A 12069-nucleotide genomic window follows, 5' to 3' on the forward strand; every position below is an offset into this window, starting at 1 on the left:
CCTCTACCCCGATATAACGCTGTCTTCGGGAGCCAAAAAGTCTTACCGCGTTATATTGAACTTGCTTTGATCCGCCGGAGTGCGCAGCCCCGCCCCCCTGGAGCACTGCTTTACCGTGTTATATCTGAATTTGTGTTCTATCGGGGTAGAGGTGTATTTGAAGTCTCATCAGGTCTCCTCCTCACCCCATCTTTCTTTTCTCAAGACTAAACAGGCCTAGTTTTTTTAACCTTTCCTAATTGGTCAGGGTTTCTAACCTTTTATCATTTTTGTTGTTCTCTTCTGTACTCTCTCCCTCCTAACTGAAGGAAAAAGGCATACAAATGCCTAAGGTAATAAACCACGTTATCATATTGTTACCCTGGCCCTTCTACAACCCCTCCAAATTGTTTGTTACTCATGTCACATCTAAGCTTAAATTGTAAACTATTTCAAGTACTGACTTTGATTTCTATGACTAACACACTTTTGAAAAGTTACAATAAATATCTCCTGTAATTTTGTCTGCTCATCAATGTTTCCCTTTCATCTGTTACCTCAATAAAGATTTCCTGTGAATTTCTGCCAAGGAATTACTTATTCTAGTAACTTTGATTGTTTAAACTTTTTTTTCCTCCAAATCAGTTTTATTTCTCTTAAACTGTTTGAGACAGGAGTCATAATTATGGTTACTTTAATCTACTTAAAAAACAGCAGTTATAAATCTAGAGATTGTTACATGGGGGTATAGTGGAATGTGGATGTGGGCTATTTAATGGAAGGAAGTCTATCACTTGGAAAATATTCCTCCCGAAATACACCACAAAGATGAAGGCCTTGGCTTACATGGAAAACGTTTAGAAATTCTCCCACCTTAGATCTAGCACTGATACAGCTACACTCGGACTAAACCAATAGCATGAGAATTGCTAAAAATTATGTGTAGAAAAGGCTACACAGTCCTTGACAGCCAGACTTGGGGACACTAGGAAAAGGGAGTGCCTTGTGCTGCTGCAATTAGTGTGACAGCTCTTAGTGGGTGGGTCAGGAAGAGCGAAGTAATGCAGAAGAGCCTCTTTCTTGCCCTGCTGGCTGGAAGCTATTGCTAAAGTAGAAGATTATATGGAAGAGTGGCAGGAATGCCCAAGAGCTGGTGGTGTGTGAAAGGAGGAAAGCTAGTTAGGGCAAAATTGAACTTAAATTGTGGGTTGGAGCCAGGGAAATAAAGCATCTTAAAAAAAGCAAAAGATTTTACCCCTTTTCTTTCCCTGTTCTCACTACTTATGTTCCTAAAGGGATCTGTGCTGCTCCAGAGGACTAATGTGTTTCTAAGAGGGAACAAGGATTGACCATAGGGAAACCACTTGTGAAGGGATAGACACAGCTCACTCAGGAAGAAGAGTCCCCCTAAAATAAAACCACACCCATTCCAGCTATCATTTCATTTATTTGTGAGAAACGTAGGTTTGTGATACAAAAAGGATGATGGTCTAAATTATTTGGGAGTTTGAGGGGGCTACTTCCTAGGAAAACTATCACTTTATTAAAGTATACTAAATAGCCTGGTTAGTATCTAGGGCAAACAAAATTTAAAAACTGCTTTTGACTATAAAACAGAGGCAAGGAGGCCTCTAACACCATTTATATAACTGTGATCAAAGCCCTGTACAAACATTGACTGTTTAATAATATATCCTTATTACATTATTCTGAAGAGGCATTAGGTCCATTTTAATAATCGAGAAATGGGGCAAAAAGCCACAGAGAAAGTGAATAGTAGAGCTAGAATTTGAACTCAGGAATTCTCGACTCCCAGCCCTGCACTCATGCCACCCTTTGATAGCCAAGTTGCAATGGAACTCAGGAGAAATTATGTCCTACATCAACTGCATTAATGGCATAATATGCAGATCATATTTATTAACTTGGAGTGTTGATAGGAAACGTACAATGATAAAAACATTAGGTACCTTATTCTTTTTCTAACTTTGAAACATTAGGATAGAGTAGCTTAAGGCACACATGTAGGCTTTCCGCTTCCGATCTGTCCTGGGTGATGTTTCAACATGACAATTGAATGGCAAAAGTTCTGAGTGAGGAAGAAGACTTTTCTGTTTGGGGAGATTGGAGGCATGTCAAATTCTGCATATATCAGCTGGAAATCTGTAATCCAGTTCCAATTGTTTCAAGTTAAGGCAATGTGATACAGATGACAGTAAAGATACCAATCACATTTTGTGAAGATAAAAATTCTGTGATTTTACTACTAGTATAACACCCCCACCCCCAACTTGAGTCAGGATCAAAGCAGATACATATCCTAGTTTTCTGAATGAACACTAGCTTCAAAGAGTTTTGTTCCACTACAGGAAGCAAGAAAGCTTTCCCAAACATATTTGACTTGAGCAGAGATTATTTTGGCAGCTGCCTTGAACTAAGTGATAATTGTGACTGGATGTCAGAGCTAACCAGACAGTTTTTTCTATATTCCCACCATACCAGGGATAAATGTTTAGTAATTGGCAGACTGGCCAACATGAATCACTCTTTCTTGGAGCACAATTAGCTGTGAAAAGAGATCTTAGAAAAAAACATTTTGCAAAGGGATTATGGAGGGTAGGAAATGCAGGTGATTACAGTGTCTGCCTTTGATACAAACATCCTGCTCCTCTGCTGTCCCTTTGAACTAACTTTGATATGCAATAATTAGGAGTGGCTCAGCCCCTGAGGAGAGGTGGCTGCTGCTGCCCTACCTCCTTGCTCATTTTAGTGAATCCTTGTTTTGAACTATTGATCAAACAGATTTGAAGAGATTTATTGAAATCTGTGTGGGCTGAAGAGGAAGGAAATGAGGAGAGGAGGGGATGGAAAGGACAGCAAACTTGGCTATAAATACCCCAGGAAGGACAGAGCTCCTCTCCACAGATTTTCCTCTTAGGTTAGAGATGTAAAACGTAAGAACAACTTTTATTCAAGATTTTTTTCTTTTAAAAAGATTCACAAATATCCCATATTTGCTGAATCTGTGTTGCTTGTTTTCAAGCTTCAGCACATCTTAGACAACAGTGGTAAGCGCTGTAGAACTCACGGGGGGAAACACAGATCAACCTGCCTGAAGAATGGTGGCAGTCTTGCTGCTGGGGCTCAGCTGCGTCTGTTCCCCATTGGTAGCCCTGGTCCTAGACTACAACAGCATCAAGAGTTCAGCTGAAGTGCAGGGCACCAGAAAGGTGAGAGCTCTGGGGGTCAGTTGGGGACCTGAATTGAATTTTCAAGGGTTAAACGATCTCAGAATATTAGTAATATTTTGCAAAAATCTTATGATTTATTTCAGTTTTTAAACAGAAGGGTTACAACTGCTTGGAGTAGTGCTTGGCCCAGAAAGTACTAGAATTGTTAAGAGGAAACAAAAAATACTTATGTTCCTGACCCCAACAGACGCAGCTATGTGATAACTGGAGTTGGATCAACCATCCTAGCAGATAGAATTTTAATACTGTCATAGCTGTTGTGTATTTCTAAATTGGAAACATTTTAAAAATGGAATGACATCAAGAAATCACCCTATTAAAATATAAATGAAGTCAGAGCAAGTGATGGCCTGTCAGCACTGATCAGCTCTTCAGCAGAGCACTATGCTCTAATGCACTGAGTACAAGACGGGGTGAGCAAAGAGTGCTAGAGTTCTAATCTTGATTTGGGAAGTGATTTGCTGTGTAACATTAGGCTAGTTTAACTACTGGCACGTACAACAAACACAAATGTGCACAAACTGCTGCTTTAAAAACATGTCAGTTTTGTTAACAAGCTTTTACTGTTTCTTGCTGAAGATCACAACTGTGCTGGGCCCAATACAGGATAGAGAGGTGTAGACCTTGTCCTCCAGAGCTCCCAATCAAATGGAAGATCATAGACCAGACCCAAGAAAGATTATTCCAAAAATAACATGTTGGACTGATCAATGAAGGGGGCAGTAGGTTTTTGGGGGTTTTTTTGGGTGTGAGCAATGTATATTCTATTCTAAATATTGCTCATTTACAGCATTTTCCCCCTCTGAGGAAAATTATTTTTTCTTTGTAGAGTTCACAGTGCATAACAGACCAGGACTGTAATGCTAGCAAATTCTGCCTCAAGCCTGAAGATGAAGTGCCCTTCTGTGCTACCTGTCGTGGGTTACGAAGAAGATGCAAGCGTAATGCTATGTGCTGCCCAGGGACTATTTGTCTAAATGGTAAGCTATAATCATCTGGTGTCTATGATATTTAAAGGTTGGTAGAAATTAGAATTATATGTTTATAATCTATATGGTCTAAACACAAAAGTGGTCGGTGCCTGTTTTAAATTTTTTTCTGGTTTTCCCTTACCTCCTGCTAATGTTGAGATCATCGAGCTCTCCAGCATTTCTTTAAAACAAGCAACTATCTTTACCATGAGGCATCTGTAAAATAAAGTAATAAAAGTCCTATACATGCATCTGAACACATTTAGAATAGGGCAATTGATAGTAATGAGTTAAAACTGGTAGTTAGGAACTGTATACAATTAATAAAAGAAGCTAAAGGTATCAATGGGGGAAAAATATATATCTATATATCTCTATGGCCATTAGGGCTAAGGATAATCAGAAGGAATTCTTTAAATATATCAGGAACAAATTAAATCTGAACAATTTCATAGGTCTGAAATTAGATAAGGATTATAAAGATATCAATTATGATATGGAAAAAGGCAAAAGTATTCAATAATAATTCTGTGTTTGGAAAGTACGATGGAACCTCAGTTATAAACGCCTCAGGAATGGAGGTTGTTAGTAACTGAACAAAACATTATGGTTGTTCTTTCAAACATTTACAACTGAACATTGACTTCATACAGTTTTGAAACTTTACTATGCAGAAGAAAAATGCTTCTTTTAACCATCTTTATTTAAATTAAACAAGCACAGAAACAGTTTCCTTACCTTGTCAAATCTTGTTTAAACTCTCCCTTTATTTTTCTAATAGTTTATGTTTAACACAGTACTGTATCTGTGTGTTTTGGGTTTTTTATGGTCTCTGCTACTGCCTGATTGTGTAATTCCGGTTCCAAATTAGGTGTGTGGTTGACCAGTCAGTTTGTAACACTGGGGTTCGTAACTCTGAAGTTCTACTGTAGTACAATGATGTTTTGTATATTTTTAATATATTACAGTGATAAGATGACATGTTAACATCCTTGCTATTCCACCAGTAAGTAGGAACAGCAACTATTAAATATTTTTAAAATCATCAGGTCTGGATAACCTGCATCCAAGATTAGAGAATTGCCAGAGTTCTCTGAATCGTTAATATTGATTTAACAAATCTTGGAATACTGGAAAGTTCCAGAGGACTTGAAAATACGCTTATGTTGTACCAATGTTTAGAAAGTGTAACTGGGATGATCAGGAATAACTATAGGACAGTTAGTCTGACATTAATCCCAGGCAAAGTCATGGAAAGGATTGTATGGGATCCAATCAGTAAAGAATTAAAGGATGGTAGCATAATTGGTCATGATCAACAAGGTTTTATGGAAAATAGATCTTAAAAAATAATAGTGTGTGTCTGAAATGACAAGTTGGGTTAATAAAATATATCATATCAACACAACTATCTTTAATTTCTGTAATGTGTTTGAGTCCCATGTGACATTCTGTTTAACACTGTAAAAAAAAAATCAATACGGGCCATATTAAATAGATTAGAAACTGGATTAGCTGACACTAACTAAAGAGGGAATCCTCCTCCTAAGGGGAGGAGGGGTGTTTCTAGTGGGAGTCTCATGGGGATCTGTTCTCACCAAATGCTATTCAATATCTGTATCAATGATCTGAAAAGAAATGTAAAATCAGTGCTGGTAAAGTTTGCAGATGACACGAATTGATGGAGTGATAAATAATGATGGGAACAGGTCAGTTATATAGACCAACATGAATCACTTGGTAGGGTGGGCTTACTTGAACAATGTGTGTTTTAACAGTGTCAAATGCAAGGTCACAAACATGTAGGAACAAAGAATGTAGGGTCACACTTATAAGATGGGAGACAGAATTCTGGAAGGCAGTGATACTGAAAAGGAGTTGGGAGGAACGGAAGATGCCTTGATCATGGCCTACAACTCCTATATAGGAAAGAGACTTCTGACAGTGGACAGCTGACTCTTTAATCTACCAGAAAAAGGCATGACAAAATTCAATGGTTGGAAACTGAAGCTAGGTAAATTCAGAGTAAAAATAAGGTGCACATTTTAAAAATTAAGCTCATTAACCATTAGAACAACTGACTTAGGGACATGGTGGATTCTCCATCACTTGAAATCTTTAAATCAAGACTGGATGCCTTTCTAAAAGATATGCTATAGCTCAGTGGCTTTCAATCTTTCAAGATAACTCTGTCCCTTTCAGGAGTCTGATTTGTCTTGCGTACCCCCAAGATACACTTAAAAACTATTTGCTTACAAAATCAGACACAAAAATACAAAAGTCTCACACCATGCTATCACTGAAAAATTGTTTACTTTCTTATTTATACCATATAATTATAAAATAAATCAACTGGAATATAAATATTGTACTTACATTTCAGTGTATAATATATAGAGCAGTATAATCAAGTCACTGTTTGTATGAAATTTTAGTTTGTACTGACTTTGCTAGTGCTTTTTATGTAACCTGTTGTAAAACTAGTCAAATATCTAGATGAGTTTATGTACCCCCTAGAAAACCTCTGTGTATCCCCAGGGGTATGTCTACCCCGGTTGAGAACCACTGCTATATCTCAAACAGAGCTTATAGGTTTAATGCAGAAGTTACTGGGTGAGAATCTATGGTCTGTTATGCAAAAGGTCAGACTAAGGTGATCATAATGATCCCTTTTATCCTTAAAATCTACGCAGGTATGAACCTATAAAAGTATGATGTATGAGGGAAGGAGAGAAGGCAATTGGATACATTTTCACATCTGGAATAAAAGATCATTTGTTGTCTCAAAGCAGCTATGTTGGCATTCTTCCCCCCGCGCGCTTCTGTCCAAAATTACAACCTTCCACCTTTACACCAGATGTTTGCAGCCAGACTGCAGAAGTTACCCCAACAGAAGGAAGAAGGACTGATGAACAGGATGGTTCTGATTCAAAAGGGACAACTCAACACCAGATCCAAGAAAACAACTCTAAAAAAGGACTTGTCAAATCTCCAAGCAATAAAGGTAAAATGGGCCTAAAAGCTGAGAAATACCAGTAATTATATTCAATCTTGGAGGAGAAATATATTCCAGATTAGAAAAGTAAAATTATATGGAGGCATGTGTATGTTATCTTCCATTAGGAAAAGGAGGAGACCCTTACCATTCTATTACATAAAGAAAATGAACAGATTGGTCCCAACGTGCTTTAAAATTATGCACTGAGGATAACCACATTATTTCCTACATGGAAGTTATAATAATGCCAATCACAGAATTAGATGTTTTGAATATTAAATTGTCAGGAATTATGTTAAAACAAATGCAGAGAACAATAATCCCCATAAAATCTTTTCTGTAAAAATATAAACTGTTACTTACTAGGTTTGGATACAGTGTTGTAGCCACAGCGGTCCCAGGATTTATTAGAGACACAAGGTGGGTGAGGTAACATCTTTTATATTCAAGCTCTGTGGAAGCTCGAAAGCTTGTCTCTCTCACCAACAGAGGTTGGTCCAATAAAAGATATTACCTCACCCACCTTGTCTCTTTACTCACTAGGAATATTTTGACTGGATTCTGGACCCCGCTCTGGTGATGCAAAACTTGATTAAGCCAGCCTTTTGGCTGTTATCTGGAAATTCCCTGTTCATCAGGAAAAGCATAGGGGGCACAGCTGGAGTGTCCTTATTCCAAGGCTATTCCCGGCTTCCAACCACCTTTTGAGCTAGGGACAGCCAGGTTTAAATTATTGCAGCCTTTGGGCTCCCAACAGTTCTAGAGTCCAGGCGCCACAAAGCTGAAGTACAACTCCCCATCCCTGGCTGCACTAAGTGCAGCGTGGAATCTGGATCTACTTAGCAATTTACACTGTGCTCATCACAAATCACCTTTCATAAAAGTCAGAAACCAACTTTGCTAGTTAATGGCTAGCAAACTAGCAAAGGAGTGGGAAGAGGTCAGGCTTTGTTAAAAACATTCATCAATGTGCTGTTCTCTATTTATTTAAATTGAGAGTGCTAGTACTTGCTCAGAAATAAACATTGTTAGATTAGTTTCTCATGTGTCAATTTTCTAACACAGATTACTTGCAGGATGCAAGTTCATGTTAGGATACCACTATTTGGGGCTGTCTTCATATTGTGTCTAGTGCAAACAAAATGCAAACAACTGTAAGAGAGCACATTGTTTGTATTTAATAATAGATAATACCTAGCTCTTACGTAGCGCTTTTCATCAGATTTCAAAGCGCTTAATAAAGGTCAGTATCAGTATCCCCATTTTACAGGTAACGTAATATGAATATCTCTAAAAGGAAGGAATTAAATATGTAACAAATAAGTCAGGGAATACAAAAATTAAGATTCATAAAACAACATTAACCTAGGGAAACTGACATTATTAGAAAAAGGATCAAACAGAACCAAAGCAGCAGAGGGCAATAAGGTCTCATTAGCTCAGTTATTCAAAAAGCTCAAAAGAACTATTACTATTATTATTTGTACTATATTAGCATATGCTAGGTCTGAAATTGCAAACACTTATGCATGTGCTTAAATGGTTGTAGGAATGGGGTCACAGAGAGGAAATAATCTCTTTCTCAAGGAACTTACAATTTAAGAGAAAATCACAAGCACGCATATGCAAAGAGAGGACTCAGGAAAGGGAGGATGAGGTGACTCAAATACATTCTTGCCTTTGTAAGTGAGACATGAGAAGTAATTCTTCCACTCTAATTAGGCATCAACTGGAGTATTGTGTCCAGTTCTGGGCACCACATTTCAAGAAAGATGTGGACAAATTGGAGAAACTCCAGAGAAAAGCAGCAAAAATGGTTAAAGGTCTAGAAAACATCACTATGAGGGAAGTCTGAAAAAAATTGGGTTTGCTTAGTTTGGAGAAGAGAAGACAGAGGGGGGACAGGATAACAGTTTTCAAGTACATAAAAAGGTTGTTACAAGGAAGATGGAGAAAAATTATTCTCCTTAACCTCTGAGGATAGGACAAGAAGCAATGGGCTTAAATTGCAGCAAGGGAAGTTTAGATTAGACATGAGGAAAAACTTACTGTCAGGGTGGTTAAGCACTGGAATAAATTGTCTAGGGAGGTTGTGGAATCTCCAACATTAGAGATTTTTAAGAGCAGGTTAGACAAACACCTGTCAGGGATGGTCTAAATAATACTTAGTCCTGCCATGAGTGCAGGGGACTGGACTAAATGACCTCTCAAGGTCCCTTCCAGTCCTATGATTCTATAGACAGGTTATGTGTACAATCTATAGCCAATGCAGCTTTTTCTTAAAAAAAAAAAAAAAAAAAGACAGAAAAACTGTAGTAGTAGTTGTAGCTGCCATTATCAGTTGGTAATGTGCCATAGGCACCACACTAGCTGCTAACTTCTTTTGTGAATAAAGCAGATAGATTTCAAAATGGTAAAACTGGGAGGGAGTAGGAGCCCAAAGATCTTCTTCATTTGGAAAAATAATCCTCATATGAAGGAAGATTCTTGCAAGCCTTGTCCACAGTTATGACTGATGTTTAACAATAACTCATGCCTGCTGATTTTTAAGCCAGAAGATCAGCTAGAGGTCTTTGCAGTGGAGGACAGAGGGCTTTCCACAATGGGGGAGATCAGGACTGGTCTGAAGTGAGTCCCACCCCTCTGCTAGCAATCCTCAGTTTTGTGGTCAGCAACTTTTCTCTGAGCTGTTGACTCAGTGCCCACCGCTCAAGCCAAGAACCTCAAAGACATGGGGTATGTTATACATTTTATTCTGCTTACTGCAGGTCAAGAGGGAGAAAGCTGCCTTCGCACATCAGATTGTGCCTTTGGGCTTTGCTGCGCTCGCCATTTCTGGACCAAAATGTGTAAGCCAGTTCTCCGTGAAGGACTGGTCTGTTCCCGCCGGGGACACAAAGATGTTGCTCAAGGTCCAGAAATTTTCCAACGCTGTGATTGTGGCCCTGGTTTGTCTTGCCGACCGCCGCTCACTGGGCTGCCACAACGATCTCGCTTAAACATCTGCCAAAGAAGCTAAAGAGCCAATAAACACTGGATCCAGAGGGAGAACAAGGGATTTGCTGTCTACTCCAGAGTTAATTTATGCAAGATTCTATAAAATTATCCCTAACCTTCCACAGGCCAATAGAGCCCTGCACTGGAGGAAACATCCAGCTCAAAGCGAGATCTGGGCACTGGGCAACCTTAGATGTACATTTCATTCATATGGGCTCTGTTGTATCCTTGTGGGCTGCACTAAGTAGCCATCAGATGCTTACAAAAATCGCTTATGCTTTCAGATAGCATGAAGTACAAAAGGACTTGATTTTTTGTCTGCTTTTACCAACTATCTAGGGTCCTTTTTTTATAGCTATCATAGCTGTAGCATGTATAAAAATTCAGAGGTTCTCCAGCTGGTTTCCAACTATTTAGTTATTTACTAATATAAAAAAATTACTAAAGGAACTAGTAGATTCTTTCACAGGAATTGCAATTTACTTGTCAATAGGGTCAAATTATTTCCCAAGTGTTTCCAGGATGTTCAGAGCCACAGAAGAAAGCTGTTTCCACTTCTGGCTCCATCTCAGACTCAATGACGGAATCACATGTAAATGTCAGATACCATCAAAAAGTGCTTCATAAACTATTTACATAGAGCAGCAGAGATGAGAACAAGCTTTATCTAGGGCAAAAGGCAGTAGACACCTAAGATACTGCACATAGGGAAACAATCATTAAGACCATCAATGGGAATTTGTGAAAGTGGTGAATAAGTAAAAACTGGGGGTTATAATGAAAGTTATATTGCAACTTAAACTGCACCTAGCCTGTACTATGTGAATATTTTTTTCATTCTCTCTATATAGTATTTAGATACCACAGTGATAGACACCTTCTAATTGCTATCAATGCAAAACCTGTCATAAAACCTCTCATCTAAAGACTTCAAAGTTCTCTGTCTGCGAACATATTTACTGACTGTATAATTAAAAATATAAAATTTCACCTGCCACTTAAACAGTCACCATTGAGATGAAATGTGCAGTCAGTTTACAGTGCACAATTATAGTTCAGGGCAGGAGGTGAAGACCTATAGGAATGGACTTGATTATCTGCTAATTCCTTTCCCTAAGTGCTATGATCCTAACATACAGTAAATAGCTATTAAACCAAACTGTTTCCTTATGCAATTGCTCATCTGTTATATTTAATAATAAATAGCTGAGTTTTGTGCTGAGCATCTCCAACATGTTTTAACAGAAATCTGATATGGTTTCCAGATTTTTAAAGTTTATTATGGTTGTGAAGTCTACAGATTTGACCTCTGGCTTGCAGCACTTCAGGGAAATGTATCAAAATTAAAATGCAGTTTTCTTTACGCGGAGAGAGTGATCCCATGGACTAATGCTGTTACTGTCAGAGACAAGAGGGGATATTTAATTCATTATTTTGCACCTACTAACTTGGCCACCGATAAATCTATTCCCATGGTGAATATTTTAAATATAATTTATGACAAGTACATTGACTTTTATGAAAAACAAATACAATATCTTATTTAGAAGCCACCATTGAATACATTAATGGTAACTGTCCTTGTTAAGCAGCCACATTTTTCCACGGAAATTGTAGGGGAAAGTAATAAAACAAAAGCTGTGCTTTCTAAACACAGATATCTAGTATCCCAGGGAGAAAAAGGCAGACTATAATTTATTATTAGAAGACAAAATCTGGACCAATTCCCAATTTAATCTATGAGAAATTTTATCGTGAGGGAGCTGCTTGGTTCCTCATTTTCCCTGCAGACTTATCTTAGCACCTTAGCAAAGGGACTAATTAAAATTCAGATAAAAACCATGTCTGTATTAAAGATATTTTTGAATAAAAG

The 12069-nt window shown here is 38.1% G+C and overlaps 1 protein-coding gene across 1 annotated transcript; it reads left to right on the plus strand.

The window, feature by feature from the left end:
* Window positions 1-3092: 3092 nt before the first annotated feature.
* DKK4 (dickkopf WNT signaling pathway inhibitor 4) lies at window positions 3093-12011 on the plus strand. Its single transcript, XM_024203767.1, has 4 exons — window positions 3093-3209; window positions 4060-4210; window positions 7059-7205; window positions 9968-12011. The coding sequence occupies exons 1-4, from the start codon at window positions 3099-3101 to the stop codon at window positions 10216-10218; spliced, it is 660 nt and encodes a 219-aa protein (XP_024059535.1). The 5' UTR covers window positions 3093-3098; the 3' UTR covers window positions 10219-12011.
* The last annotated feature ends 58 nt before the right edge of the window (window positions 12012-12069 follow it).

This window comes from Terrapene carolina, unplaced genomic scaffold (genome assembly GCF_002925995.2).
Source record: "Terrapene carolina triunguis isolate 2854851 unplaced genomic scaffold, T_m_triunguis-2.0 Scaffold53, whole genome shotgun sequence".
In the NCBI taxonomy this organism is placed as follows: Eukaryota; Metazoa; Chordata; order Testudines; family Emydidae; genus Terrapene; species Terrapene triunguis.

What these genes read in the sequence shown, in the direction of transcription:
- DKK4 (XM_024203767.1), top strand. Translation starts at nt 3,099, where the DNA reads ATGGTGGCAGTCTTGCTGCTGGGGCTCAGCTGCGTCTGTTCCCCATTG. An exon ending in AAGTGCAGGGCACCAGAAAG is followed by an intron (nt 3,210 to 4,059) that starts GTGAGAGCTCTG and finishes TTTTCTTTGTAG; the next exon opens with AGTTCACAGTGCATAACAGA. An exon ending in CAAATCTCCAAGCAATAAAG is followed by an intron (nt 7,206 to 9,967) that starts GTAAAATGGGCC and finishes TGCTTACTGCAG; the next exon opens with GTCAAGAGGGAGAAAGCTGC.